Source organism: Panicum virgatum, chromosome 5K, assembly GCF_016808335.1.
Source record: "Panicum virgatum strain AP13 chromosome 5K, P.virgatum_v5, whole genome shotgun sequence".
NCBI lineage: Eukaryota > Viridiplantae > Streptophyta > Magnoliopsida > Poales > Poaceae > Panicum > Panicum virgatum.
Window position 1 is genome coordinate 38,341,570 of NC_053140.1, and position 15,288 is coordinate 38,356,857.

General features: G+C 46.1%; 1 protein-coding gene and 1 pseudogene across 1 annotated transcript; both read left to right on the forward strand.

Annotated features, from left to right (window-relative positions):
* The first annotated feature begins 1,618 nt into the window (after positions 1-1,618).
* Positions 1,619-5,443, forward strand: LOC120707320 (annotated as a pseudogene).
* A 5,324-nt stretch (positions 5,444-10,767) lies between these two features.
* LOC120707321 lies at positions 10,768-12,582 on the forward strand. The gene has a single exon (XM_039992195.1). The coding sequence runs from the start codon at positions 10,836-10,838 to the stop codon at positions 12,087-12,089; it is 1,254 nt and encodes a 417-aa protein (XP_039848129.1). The 5' UTR covers positions 10,768-10,835; the 3' UTR covers positions 12,090-12,582.
* Positions 12,583-15,288: the final 2,706 nt, after the last annotated feature.

Genomic DNA, 15,288 nt, shown 5'->3' on the forward strand with positions numbered 1-15,288 from the left:
AGGTGGCATGTGCCCCCTTCTCCGTTATTAATAGAATTTATTGAAGGCACACATTTTTTTTCTCAACAAAGATTAGTTGGGGCTTTAAGAGGTTGATATTTTATATCAAAATGGCTTATTTATTTGTAGTCTTACACACGAGCATTTATCAATTTATTCTGAAAATTACTTACAACATAAGGCCTGCAAATTTCTCTTTTACCTATTTTTCGGTTTATTAACAAGATGTAAATGAACAAAAAAATCACTAAAAATTGAGAGGTGATTCTCTATGTTTTATAGCTTCCCATGACAACAAAATTTTACTTCTTGTGGATGCTTCGACGTATCCGTACAAAATTTATTGGTGGGTGAATAACTATTGATAGGTCCTGCTTAGAAGGATGTAGGTTAAGGACTCTTGATGAGAACTGGCAGGTTGATCCCACCTCTCAAGGAGGGTCACCTGTGTCGTTGTCTATGCCTATATATGGCCAACATGCCATTTATATTAAAAATGATTAAATTTGTTGTTTCTTACTTATTTCCTTTCGAGCCTAACTTTTTATACACTAATAAATAACACAACTCAAACGCCCAACAACTAGAATGTTTGGTGTTTCTTGGTAATAAGCAGTAGACAGTTCCTAACCAAATAATAAAAAAGAGTTATAATTTCCTTATTAAACAAATCGTCAAATGGCAGTTTCTTAAAATTGAAAGAATACCAACCATGTTGTTTTGTCCATATCTTTCTTCAGAAAAATCCAAGCTGGGTGGAAAGAAACCCATCTCCACGTGCTCCTAAATTCTAGCATTATTATAGGTCTAACTCAAGATAGTCCATTATGGTCAACTGTTACCTTGCACCACAAGATATTTTCATGACGAGTATATGCATCTGTTGGTAATACTATTGCAAAAGAGTAGACTACAAATGCATATCTGAAGGAACAATTTTCAGGAAAGGTTAGGTTTCTTATAGCTTCATCAGTTAATAAGACTCAGAGCAATCTAACACTTACATGTGTTTCTGTATTATTGTGTCTCACATTCACTTTGCAACTAGTTGTGTTGCCTAGACCCTATGAAGTCTTCCTATCTTTTACATGGCTTCAAGTCATAGCACGAATGCACCATAAAACTTGTGTACTATCTTTTGAGTAAATTGTGAAGATTTTGAACCACACACAAAATTACCGGTGGCTGGCTCAAATATGGCGTGGCAACGCGGCGCCGCCTGAGGATTTCTAGTGTATTTCGGATCTTACGATATTCATGTATTGGACAATATGTTGATGATGGCAAAATTCTCTTGTCAGAAAACAGTAACAACACAGATATGTGATCGCATTGGTCTATATGGCAAACAATTCGACTAGTGTTAGAAATTGTGACCAACGTTTTAGAGTAGAGGAAGGAGAAAGGAGAAAGAAAACGAAATTTCAAATTTCTATATGTCACTGTGGAAGGGGGGGGGGGGGTTATCAATTTCGAATTACATTAAACAATGGGCCTTGTAGTCGTGTACCAGTTGGGTAGTTGGGCTTCGCGGGCATGCGGCCAGGCCCATTTCTATTTCCATCTGGACACACCTCGTGAGTCGTAAGCACTCAGCACTCGCCGTTGTTAGGAGCACCTGGTTAGGAGTCGCCGCCGGGCGCCGGCTCGCCGCAATGTCCCGCCGCAGCGACCCAACCGAGCCGCCGCCGGCGAAATCCCCAATGCTATCGAGCCCCACCACTATCAACTCCCTCGGCGACGACCTCCTGCTCGAGATCTTCCTCCGCCTCCCCTCCCTCGCGACGCTCGTCCGCGCCGCCCTCACCTGCCGCCCGTGGCGCCGCGCGGTGGCCTCCTCCCCCGCCTTCCGCCGCCGCTTCCGCGAGATCCACCCGGCGCCCCTGCTCGGCCTCGTCGTGGAGCCCCAGCGCGACGCCCTCCCGGCCTTCTCGCCCGCCCAGCGCCGCGACCGCGACGTGCTCGCGGCCATCCGCGGCGGCGACTTCGCCTTCACCCCTCTCCTGGATCCCCAAGACCACGCGTTGGACGCGCCCCTCAGCTGGCGCATCCAGGACTGCCGCGGCGGGTTCCTCCTCCTCACGAACTGGGACGCCGGGCTACTCGCCACCGTTAACCCCTTGGCCCCAGGGAGCACAGAATACTTTGATTTCCCTTTCGATATGGAGGCTCCGGCAAGAAATACTGACCAACTACCTACCTCGCTCGACGTGCATTTGCTTTCCTCGGACGAAGACCCCACGTGGTTCCAACTTGTGTGGCTTCTTTATGAAAAATCCAGGGTTCAGGTGGTCGTCTTCTCGTCGGACACCAGCGATTGGTACTTCCTCCTATATGGTTTGAGGTAGAGGAGAGGCTGCCGCCACAAGATGCTGACAAATATTGGCTTCAGTCTGGGTCACAAGCTAATGGCACTGTGTACTGGCCTTTCACGAACCAGGAGCACATGCTGAAGCTGGACACAGAAACAATGGAGTTCTCTGTTTCAGAGTTTCCACCGTACTTAAAGGGTCAGCAGGGTTGCCGCTTTGTTGTTGGCGAAACCAAGGATGGTGAGCTTTGCATTGTCTTTTGCACTGGCTTGAGCATTAGTGTGTTGATGAACAGAGTTGACAATGATGGTGTTGAGAGGTGGATTCTGCGTGGCATGGTCCATTATGAGGTAGGGGCAGACCCACCGATAAACAATCATACACTGCAAGTCATGGCTATTGAGGATGGGTTTGTCTACTTGACCACATCAGAGATGGTCCTGGTGCTATGCTTAGAAACAATGAAGCTGGAGAAGCTGTTTCCGAGGAGTTTTCGTGCCCATCATTTCCATCCCTACATTATGGCATGGCCTCCTTCTTTATTAGGAAACTATGGGAGCTTTTTTGTTCAAGATGGCGCCAACAGTGCAAACTAGGTGTGTTATATGAATTTGATATAAAATAGGTTTTTTTAGAGGAGATATAAGTTAGTTCTCTACATATGTCGGTGGCATTGCTTTACTATTATTTGATCTACTCAGACGACCACAATTGAGATAAACTTAATGAAAAATCAAAATATGTACTTTTCAACTAAAATAGCCAGGTCCATGCTACTTATTTTGGGTGTGCTAAATTCAAACCTTTAGAAGTTGTGTTAAGAATCAAAGATTCATTGTGTTAGTTATACTACACATAATGCAGGACTATACATTAAATGTTGCAATATCAGATATACAAAATTAAGAACCATGGGTGAAATAAGTACATTTTTGCCATGTGGTGTGTCTATTTCAATATAGATCGCATTTTGATAAGGTCTATGACCTTAGGGCCTGTATGGTTTGATTTGGTTAGTTGCCAAACAGGCTGAATAAGGTCATCTGATATTGAAGCTTGGCTTTTTTATACTGTTTATAGTTCTTTATCTCTCTTTTGTTGTCATTATGTTTGTCTGCATTTTCTTACTTTAAATAACATATCAATTTTTAGATCTAAAAGCCAAAATCGCTTAGCCTACATGTGCCCCAATAAATACCTATTTTTTTCTGTTTCAAAATGTTTGTCTGGTCCACCTGGTTATTAAAACGTCGTGAAAACGTCGTTTAAACAACGTTTAAATGAAAAAACGTCCCTAAGTCTTGAAACGCTCGAACGTTTTGCCGAAATCGCGTAAAACGTTCGTTTTACACGTTTAAACGTTCGTTTTCCATGTTTTCTCGTGAAAATCTTTGAAACGAGGAAGGGTTGGCGTTTTAGGGGGCTTCCCATTCATAGAACAAGGACCCCCAGTCGCCCCCACGGCCCACCCCTGTCCAGATCGAGATCGAAGCCGCCTCCCTGCCGCGTCCTCCCTGGCTCCCTGTCCGCCGGCCGCCTTCTCCCTCTTTGCCGGCCGCGGCCTCCCTCTCCGCCAGGCACGTCCTGCTATCCTCCCACTCCGCCGGGCGCCTCTTCCCTGACCGTCGCCCGCCGCCTCCCTGTCCGCCGGCGCTGGAAGGCGAAGGTCGCCGTCGCCCGGGGCGCCACTGTCCGCCCGCCACTGTCCAGATCGAGATCGAGATGAGCTCCTACCTGTCCGCCCTTCGCCGGCCGCCTCCTCCCTGTCCGCCTGCCGCCTCCTCCCTGTCTGCCGCCGGCGGCGGGAGCGAGGGGCGGAGGGGTGCGTCGGCGGCGCGAGCGACGGGCGGAGAGGAGCGGCGGCAGCTTGAGTGAGGGGCGGAGGGGAGAGTCGGCGGCGGCGTGGGTTCGATCTGAGAGGAGCATCCGTCGTCCGCGGCGGCGGCGGCGCGAGCGAGCGGCGGCGGCGCGACTCGCGGGCGACCTGAGGGGCGGAGCGAAGGGGAGAGAGTCAGAGGGGTGAGCGCCTGAGTGGGCTGGGGCCTGGGTGGGACTGTGGAAGCGGGCTGGGGGGCAGCGAGGGGCTTAGTGGGCTGGGCCGTTCTCCTCTTCTACCTTTCCTCCTTCTCTTTCTTCCTTTTTGCCTTTTCTCCCTTCATCGATTCATACTTCTACCATTTTCAAATATGTTTAAAACGACGTTTAAACGTTCGTTTAAACGCCAAAATTTTCCCTCCATCGTTTCAACGTTTCATCGTGTTAATAACCTTGCTGGTCCACACACCTACGAGGCTCAAAAACTAACTGTTTTTTTCTTCTGAATTCTGGTTGTTCTGTGTCCTTTTTGATAGATGAACTGTTTAAAATTTCAAATGAATTCAAATTTGGCATAATTCGTCTAGATATGTGGACCAGACAAACATTGTGAAATGAGGGAGTATTTGCTTTGTTGCAATCACTTGTAAAGATAGCACATATCATCATTGTAGCTTAATAAATGAATGTTTTAATGCTTGTGCATATGATAAGACTCTGATACGTGTTGTGTCTATGGAAAGAATTTGAGTAGGCAGATCACTGAATAAATATGTTCTGTTGGCCAGTAAATCTGTTCTCATCATAATAAACATTCTAAATATAATTGGTCATCTATAATCATTCTGAAAAACATTCTGTTGATTTTGCAGGTCAGAAGCAATGCCATAATTTCAAAGTTGCATGAAGGAGATGCATTTTGATGTTTTGGTGTTAGAGCTATCAGCCACCAGCCTGCATATTGAAGTCACTTCCTTCTAGGAGTATGTGCTCAAGAGCCTTTATGAAATGCATGGCTCCCCAATGTTAGGGACATGTTTTGTACCTGGCTAATGGTGAACAATACTTTCAATCCGCATCTGTTTTGAAGGTCACCGTAAAGCTTGGAATATTTTTTGCTTAGGCAACTTTTATTAAGCAACGCTATATACAAAATCAATCAACATAGTACCTTTATATGCAAGGTGTATTGGCCCGTTTGGAAGATATATGCATGTTTATTCATGCTTTGTCCAGTGCTTGCTCTAGTTCTGTTCGCACTGGGCTGATTTTAACACCAGTTCTGCCTAGTTTATGTTTTCATTGAGACTTGAGTATCTTACCAATATTCTATCTATTTGAGTTTCACCCTACATATGGAACTGCATTCTCTAACTCCATTAGCGCCACCTTTGGCAGTTTTTTTGTTGCGCCTCGTAGCTTTCCGCGAGAACATAGCAGTCTCGATCTGAAGATAATTTCCATGGGCGTGCATCAGATCAGATGTGCCGCCTCGGTTCCGCGAGAATGGGATCTGCTATCCAGTCCTTGAGGCGAATTCGGTTCGACGTCCCGACTTTGTGCGACTGAAACAACGTTGACGTGCAAGGTTAAGCGGAAGGATAGAAATGGCTGGGTGGTTGCCTGGTTGGTGTTGACACAAGCTCGAAGAAGCTGGAAGCAGTGTCGAAGTATTCTGCAGCGAGTTTGCCTGGGTTCTCGACAGCCTACTATATATCCAAAGCTCGTTTTCCAAATATCTCAACGACAGCAGAAATTGAGGTAAATACCCAAAATTCTGATTGTATTGCAAACACTGGTATGGAGGATATCCCAAGGTGCTCGCTGATATCCAATGGCTTGAATGGGAAATTGAAGACACTTTCGCGTGACATCCTGTGATGGGTGGGTTCTCCTCACATCCTGTGATGGGTGGGTTCTCCTCCAGTAGGGTTGTGACTTCGGTGAGTCTTTTTTTTTTTGAACTTAGTGGCAGGAGCTCTGCCTTTCGATTAAGAGAGTGACTTCGGTGAGTCTTAGAGCAATTTCAGCACAACAGACCCTCTAAACAGTCTCTTATCTTAAGTCTAGAGAGTTAAATCTAAAAGATGCTCTTTATTTTGGGAGGCCTTCAAATTCCCTTCTTCATCCTCCATTTCTTGGAAGTCTCTAGTGGAAGGCCTCCAAATTATCTTCTCCACCCTCCATTCCTAGGTCTCTAGGAGCCGTCTATTATAAGTTAGAATCAAGAGCTATTGCTAGAGTTGAAATAAATTTGAAAGCCCTTAAAAAATAGGTGCAACCCCCATTTAGCATTTAGAGGGTCTGATTTAGATGCTATTGCTGTAGTTGCTCTTATAGGGGGTATTAGGATCCAAGTGCTAAAGCGCAAAAGTGTGTTTAGCACTACCTCATCCAAACAAAAGTGCTAATGAGGTGAGCTAAACTTTAGGCAAGACTTAAAACTTTAGCAAAGATATGTTCTAATAGGTACACTTAACTTTAATCCATCCAAACGGACCATAAATAAAAAACAAAAAAATAAGTGACCCTGCATTTTTTTTTACATATAGCGAATACTTTGCTTTCATCTGCAGACATATTGCCGTGTTTGCTTTGTTTTGCTAGCTAGTATGTCCATGTGGATCTATGACCTAGATTCATCATTTTTTTAAAAAAAAGTTTTATTGTGCCAAGGCCTAGAGTCATACAAAAACTAGGGACTCAAAATAATGCGTTTGTGTTTCCTGCATGAAAAAAGAACTGGCAAACAACTTTAGAAGAACACCAAAGTTTCAAACTAAATGGAAACGAAAAGCTAAATTCGCCTTGGCTCGTGTCGACATCGCCTGTAGAAGAGGCCCGACGAGACCAAACAAACAACCATCACGCCACGGTATTTCACATACTAACAATCTCTCTTTTTTTCGAATTGTTCCCAATTCTAAAGAAATTCATCTTACTATGCATTTTCAAGTGGATCCATTTTGGCGAGGTCCGGCCGCTGTGGCCGCGTGCGCCCCGCCCCACGAGCTCCGATCGCCTTTGCCACAGGACTGCGTCCACCCCGAGCCGCATGCGCCCCTGCCCGCCGTGGCCGCACCTGGCCACGCGCACACCGCTGGCGGCGAGCGCCCTGCTCTCCTGAGCTCGCTGGACCCCGACCAGGCCACCGCCGCCACCTCCCCTCATTTCGTTTTGCTGGCAGGAGGTTGAAGAAAGCCCTGACTTGTTGGGCCCAACAAGTCAGTGAGAGGGGCGAGAAATAAGCAGCAACCGGGAGGAGAGCAGCTGCCACGCTGGCTGACTGCGTGGCGTGCCATGTCATCAAAAGTGGCAAATATGTAGGAGGTTTAGTGATTTAGATGGCAAATATGTAGGTGCCCGTGTAAAAGCGGCAAACGGGGAAGTGACATTCGCAAGGATGGCAATAAATTAAATTCCCCCATTTTGGAATCGTATTTTTTTTTGGTAAAGTCCATTTTTGACCATCGAATTATCGCGAAAGTCCGGATTTGGCCATCTAACTCTAAAACCGGATATCTTTGGCTACCCAACTATCAAAACCGTCCGATTTTGGCCATCGGACGGTTTTGGCCGGCGGTTTCGCTGACGTGGCGTCCACGTGGCTATGGGGCCCACATGTCGGTTGCCATTCTCTCCATCTTGCCCCATCCTCCTTCCCCCGAGCCACAGCCACCCCGCGGCCGCCGGCGCCCGCCTCATCGCCTCATCGCCAGCATGGGCGAGAGTGCGGCCGCCACGGCCAGCGCTGGCTTGTGTGTCACAGCAGGGGGAGCTCGGTCGTCGGCGCGAGCTTGGGCGCCGGGCAGGCGGCAACGAGGCCGCTGGCTTGGCTTGGGCGCCGGGGGAGCGAGGCCGCCGTCGCGGGCTTGGCTTGGGCGCTGGGCGGACGGGAGCAAGGCCCGAGGCCGCCGTCACGGGAGCGTGCTGCCCAGGGCGAAAGCCGTCGTTGCAGCGCCTCCCCCACCCTCACCTCCTTCCCCACGCACGGCGAGCACCACCTCTCTGTTCTGCTGTGAAAGGCCGGTCGGCGAGCCAATCCATGGATATGGGCTTCCACTCTCAAATTAAATCGGTAGAGAGGAGCACCACGTCTTCCTCAACCTCCGCCCACCTCCAATTTCTACTCCGCTCGCTCGAGCAGGGCCTGCCACGGAGCTCTGAGCCGCCTCCTATGGCTGCCCGCGGCGCGCCCTCCTCGACGGCTCAACCCACATCAAGAACCCTGGGACGGATTCCCCTTCCTTTCCTCTTTCTCCCGGTATCTTTGGATTGAGAACGGTGGAGATGAGCATGGAGGGGGAGCCGGCCACCGCGCCGCGTCGTCCCGCGACGGTGGAGCCGCCGCGCCGCTCGCCAGCTCCGCCAGACACGCTCGCCGGAGGAAGTGCAGGCGGTGGGGATGAGCATGTAGGGGGAGCCGGCGGCGGGAAGGAGACGAAGAGAGCGCTGAGGTGGCGGCTGACCTGTGGGCCCTATTGCCACGTCAGCAAAACCGCCAGCCAAAACCAGCCAATGGTCAAAATCGAACGGTTTTGATAGTTGAGTGGCTAAAGATACCCGGTTTTGCAGTTCGATGGCTAAAATCGGACTTTCGCAATAGTTGGATGGTCAAAAATGGACTTTACCCTTTTTTTAGGGTGGTACCATCTCTAATCATGAGTCCGAGTAGCTAGTACAAACTCCATGAGGAGGAGATAAAAACCAAACATGCTTTCCTACAGAAGCATAAATGGAGCTCCTAGCTAGTAGATGAGCATCGACGTTAGAGTTTCTGCTTTCATGGATTTGAAGCTCGCCATGTCTGCCTTGATCTCCCTGATGATGTGGCCATAGAGGCCCATCCCCTGGCCACTCATATGCCTCACCACATTTGCGCAATCAGTAGCGATCCGCAGGCTCTGCCCCAAGAGGTCCCTTGCAAGAGCTAGGCCATCTCTAACACCCATCGCTTCCGCCGTCTCTGGATCAGATACTCCTTCCATCACCACTGCAGAAGCTCCCAAGAAAGCGCCATATTCATCCCTCGCCACGGCAGCAAGGGCCATCGTGGAGGAGTTTTTCGACATAACAGCTTCAGTGTTAATCTTCATCATCCCCTGCAGAGGTGGGATCCACCGAGGAGGTCGAGGTTGAGCCCCACCGTTCCGTCAGGGCTATGCATCGCTCGCGCTACATATCCTCAATCCATCGCCTGAAGTAACACGGAATTCGCTGGTGGGCCGTATGTTAGATTATTTGGACCAATAGCAGCACCACATAAGAAGCCCAATATTATAGTGCTCTTTTGTATGTAGTGGGTTTTCATAGTGGGGTGCATTAACTATCAGCAAATAATTAAATTGTTGTGATTGACTGCTAGGACTGTTTTGTTTTTTTTTTGTTAGCGTTGTTTGCAATTGCTCCTGCTGTTACCAGCATACTACGCTACTGAAGCTTATAGTTTTTTTTTTATTTTCTTTGTACTTGTCGTTTCATGTCTTCTCGCGCTCTTTTTCTCCCTTATGATATTCTTCATGTTTTTATGTTTTCTATCTATCTAATCTTTGTATAGATTTATTTTTAACTGATATGTACATAATATGTTTATAATTTTATTTATTCTTAATTTTTGTAACCACGGATCTTGTAAATACATGTATAGTTTCTTTAGTAATAAAACCTGATGTTCCATGGTATTCTTATTATATTGTTCCCACACATATTGATCTCCCAATATTTTTTTATTTTGCTCTTTCTTTAATATTTTTTTATTTTCTCCCTTTTCTACTATTTGTTCGTAGTGTTCAAATTATTTATTCGCTATGTAGATTAAATTGTTCCGACATGTTGACTTATTTGTTCGTGATATTTATTTTTCATTATTAGGCTATACAATTAAATGTTCGCGATGTTTAATATTTTGTTCGTTGTACATTATTATTTGTTCATTGTGATTATTTTTTTGTTCTTAAAAATAATTATTTGTTCGTGTTGTTTAAATATTTGTTCCTAGAATCCAGAATTGATTATTTAATATTAAAAAATGCTTTTAAAAAAATATGATGCAAACATAGTCAAGTGTGGTCTTGTTTTGAAGATCTTATTGTAAGAAATACAATGGTGCAATCGGAATTTAATTTGGATGTACGATTCAAGATTTATAGATTTTTTTTAGCTTGACCCCGTTACACATGGATGATGTCATCAATTTTACCGTCACTTGCATGGGTGGATCTGTTATGGAGATTGGATTGTACTTCTCCTAATCAAATCTGTGCAAATAATTAATAAATGGGCCCAGCCCAAAATTATATTCTCATCGATAGAAAAAATTAATTACTTCTACTTCTGGTGATGGTTGGCGCATATATGGCCTCAAGCGATAGATAACTGCACCCCCACCGTTCCCCCCGGCGCTACTTGGGGGGTGACTGAATCCAACTCCGTGAGGAAGCGTTCCACAAAACAATGTGTCGATAACGGGCTCTGGGAAATACTTTTATGGATGGCTTTCATGGAAAATACTTTTGGAATCGTACCTAGTTGGAAATTTTCTGTGCTGGGCCGGTCCAGTTTAGGCTTGGTTTGGCTTCGGCTTTGGCAGGACTATGGACTCACCGGCCCAGGACTGTTTTGGTAATTACATCCGCATCTCCGACGAGCGACGGAGAATGGATTGACCGATTGAGGGAGCCGCCCACTTCTGCATCGACCGCCGCCGTGATGGCGAGAGACAGATCTCCGACGAATTCGCCGCCGGCGAAACGCCGCATGGACTCCAGCACCACCACTACCGTCGCTTCCCTCGGCGAGGACATCCTGCTCGAGATCTTCCTCCGCCTCCCCTGCCTCGCCACGCTCGTCCGCGCCGCCCTCACCTGCCGCGGGTGGCGCCGCGCGGTGGCCTCCTCTCCGGCCTTCCGCCGCCGCTTCCGCCAGCTTCACCCGGCGCCCCTCCTGGGCCTCTTCTTCAACCCCCCCGGCGCCGTCCAGGAGCCCGCGCTCCCCGCCTTCCCCTCCTTCGTCCCCACCCGCGGCACCGACCGGGACCAAGCCGCCGCCGTCCGGGGCGGCGACTTCTTCCTCACCTCCCTCCAGCAGCGCCGCCCCGGAGTCCACAACGGCTGGGACATCCACGACTGCCGCGGCGGGTACGTCCTCCTCGCCAATGGTGATCAGGAAACAATGGCGGTGGTCAATCCCTTGGCGCGGCGGAGCGAAAGGTTCTTCGATTATGGCCACGGGGACACCCTTGAAGGTCACCGCGTCTACGCCGTGGGACATAGAGCCTGCTTGCTCTGCTCCGACGAAAACCCCACGTCGTTCCGGGTGGTCATTATTGCCCATGACAAGTCCAGGGTGCGGGCTACTGTCTTCTGCTCGGACACCGGCGAGTGGTCCATTCGCCCGTGGGTGCATATCCCGGGGAAGCCACGGCGGGGCCGCGGAGAAGGGTGGATTCGGAGTTGCAACGTGCAGGCTCAAGGATTCTTGTACTGGGTTTACAAGAATCGCAAGCATATGCTCACACTGGACACTGCAACAATGGATTTCTCTGTCGATGAGCTCCCAATTTTCCTGCAGAATCGATCCTGCAGCTTTGTTGTGGGTGAAATGAAAAATGGTGAGCCCTGCATTGTCTATGCTATTAACTTCACAGTCGGCGTGCTGTTGCGCAGAGCAGAGAATCATGGTGTTGATAGGTGGGTGCTGGACAAGGCCGAACTCTTGGAGACACAGCTTGGTCAGGTCCTTGGCAATGTAATGGAGGACTACAATAAGGTGGAGGTTGTGGGAGTAAGGGATGGCTTTGTGTACTTGGCAACATTAGATGAGTTAAATGATTCTAGTACTCCTAGTTGGTTCTTGTCTCTCTGCTTGGAAACCATGATATTGGAGAAGCTTTTTCAGAGGACGTACGACAGTTCAGTGCATCCCTACATTATGCCATGGCCGCCTTCTTTAGTAGGTAACTAGGGGAGGTTTGCACTGAAGATGGTACGTGAAATGCATGGGCATCACTACCCAACAAATGTGATACAAGGAAGAAGAGGGGCAGCTAGTAGAACCAACCTCCTACAGTGAGATGCCATAACAACTGCATTCCTCTGAAGCTGCATCATGCTGAAGAGTCACATCTAATTCCATGATGCTGAAGATTCTGTCGCCAGTTAATCATACAAGTTGATCTTTTGCGCTTGTTATTTTTGTTCAATTACCAGTTTTCATGATTGGTGTGATGGTTCTGAACTTGATTCTATTTCATAAGTTCGCTACTGAGCCTTTTTTAGGTCTTGTTTAAGGGGTCTCTATGTGAGATCCTTGCTCTGAATAGAACAGGTACTATTCACCATTGTTGCAAGGATAACGTGGAGTACTAATAAGCATGCATAGCCTTATCTATGTTCATTTTGCTCATAGAAAGTCAACGTTAACTTTTCAATATATGAAAAATGATGGTGAGTGGCTACATCCTCTCTGTACGATATGTTTCATGGATTTGATGGCTTTTATGGCATGTTTCATTGACCAATTTTTTAACTGCTATGCCTCCAGCAGCCAGCAGATTCTGATTTATGCTTTTAAATCTTGAAAAGTTTGTTATTCGGAACTGTTGCTTTGGGTCCTAAAGTAGCAATATTTTCCTGTGATGTATAGGCTGCCTACAGCAATCATGAAATATTAGAGAGAAACTGTTGTTTGCTAGTTTCATGTGCTCTGAAAAATTTTACTGGTAGTCTGATGCATTTCTCTTGTGATAGTAGGAATAAGGAAATAGATCAACTATAAAACATTACAATTGTGGGGTCATGGATGGTCCCAATCCCATATCTTGACTAGATTGATTCCTGCAGAATTGGATTCAGTTTCTTCATTTGTCATTCTGATTTCTTTCTTCGGAAAACATGCTGAAGGGAGATTATAGAATTAGTACATGTTAAAGACTTAAGGCAATAATACTTTGAGCTCTGGAGAAAATTTAGAATTGGATGAGAAGTTGGTAAGGTATAAATTTCCTGAAACACCATGTCTTAGTTGGGATTCATAGCAAAATTTTAGACAATCGATGAAATTCTTGGTGATGTTGTTATCTGCCTAGTAGAATCTTCAAAAGTTGTTCTTGAGCAAATGTCATCAGATTGTAGTTGGGAAAGCCTTTTCGACAAGATTTATGAATTTTGCTTGGACCATGACAATGCTGTTCTAAACACAGTAAACATACATTTTGCACAGTGGTTGCACTCGCACCCGGCTTGATCATTTTACAAATGAGCATTACTTCCAGTTCCAGGTGGAATATTTTGAGCAAACTAAACAAATTAAATTTCAAGTTCAATGAGAAAGTAATGGGTTGTCCATAAGTGTGACAGTAGTTCCCGAAAATGGATTTGCATCTGCTGAAGTATGGAAAAAAGGTGGAGAAGCGCTTTCAAGCTGATTTTACTCAAAAAAAGGTAATTTGGGTTATTAGAGTCTTAATTGAATCTTGATATCTTGATGGATGCTTCCAGCCTCCCAGAATTGAAAAAAAAGACCATATCCTTACGGAAGCTTCGTTGATGCCTTGTCGAGATAGGACACCATAGAGTCTACAAATTGATTGATAGATTGCTCCATTTGTTTTGTTACCCTCCCATTTTCTACAACTACGCAGAGCTTGTTTCTTAAGAAAAAACAACTATGCCTAGCGTGCACTTTCAAACTATTTAAGACACGGCTGCATAACTGATGGAAGATGACTAGTTCCCTTGCCCGCGTAATTAGTAGGCTTACAAAGATAATTGCAGGCGTTTACTTGACAAAAGCTGGTTAATGAATCATGAAAGCAAATTTATGTAGTCTTTCATAGTTACCTTGAACTAGCACATAATCATTTCAATTTGAGGAAGCAAACGCATGATAACTAACATGCCCAAGATTACATGAACACTGTTCGAATGAAGAGGAAACAGTCTTGAGCAGAAGGTTCTTAAGAGACACCACAAAAGAGGCTAACGATGCCACACCCAGCACCTAATGTTAAAAAAAAAGCCTAAGGAAAGTTGGGATTCTTTGCAAAATTTTAGACAATCGATGAAATTCTTGGTGATGTTGTTACCCGCCTAGTAGAATCTTCAAAAGTTGTTCTTGAGCAAATGTTATCAGATTGTAGTTGGGAAAGCCTTTTCAACAAGATTTATGAATTTTGCTTGGACCATGATAATGCTGTTCTAAACACAGTAAACATACATTTTGCACAATGGTTGCACTCGCCTCCGGCTTGATCATTTTACAAATGAGCATTACTTCTAGATAGAATATTTTGAGCAAACTAAACGGATTAAATTTAAGTTCAATGAGAAATTACTTGTCATGTGGGGATGCCAGTATCAGCGTCGCTCACGCACTCGAGACCCCGCCAGCCGCGCACCAGCGCCGGGTCAGGTAGAAACAAAGCAGGCGGCGGAAACAGAGAATGCCGATAAAGATGGAAAGGTTTAGGGGAATTAGTTTTATTTGTTTCCTTGTTAGCAGGCTAAGTGCCTATATAATATTGTAATCGAACAATTGAAAGGCAAGCAGTATCAATTATCCCAAAACCCTAATTCTCCTCCCTAAACCAATCAAGCGCTGAGGGCTAAAATCTCGCCCCTCACCACGGGTCGCGGCTACGAACTACGTAGCCGGGGTCCTCCTACCCTGTTCCTTGACGCCCTTGACAGTAATGGGTTGTCCTTAAGTGTCACAGTAGTTCCCCAAAATGGATTTGCATCTGCTGAAGTATGGAAAAAAGGTGGAGAAGCGCTTTCAAGGTGATTTTACTAAAAAAAGGTAGACTTGGGTTATTAGAGTCTTAATTGAATCTTGGTGGATGCTTCCAGCCACCCAGAATTGAAAAAAAAGACCATCCTTACGGAAGCTTCGTTGATGCCTTGTCGAGATAGGACACCATAGAGTCTACAAATTGATTGATATATTGCTCCATTTATTTTGTTACCTTCCCAATTTCTACAACTATGCAGAGCTTCGTTTCGTAAAAAAAAACAACTATGCATAGCGTGCACTTTCAAGCTTATTAAGACACGGCTGCATAACTGATGGAAGATGACTAGTTCCCTTACCCATGTTATTACTTAGTAGGCTTATAAAGATAATTGCAGGCGTTTACTTGACAAAAGCTGGTTAATGAATCATA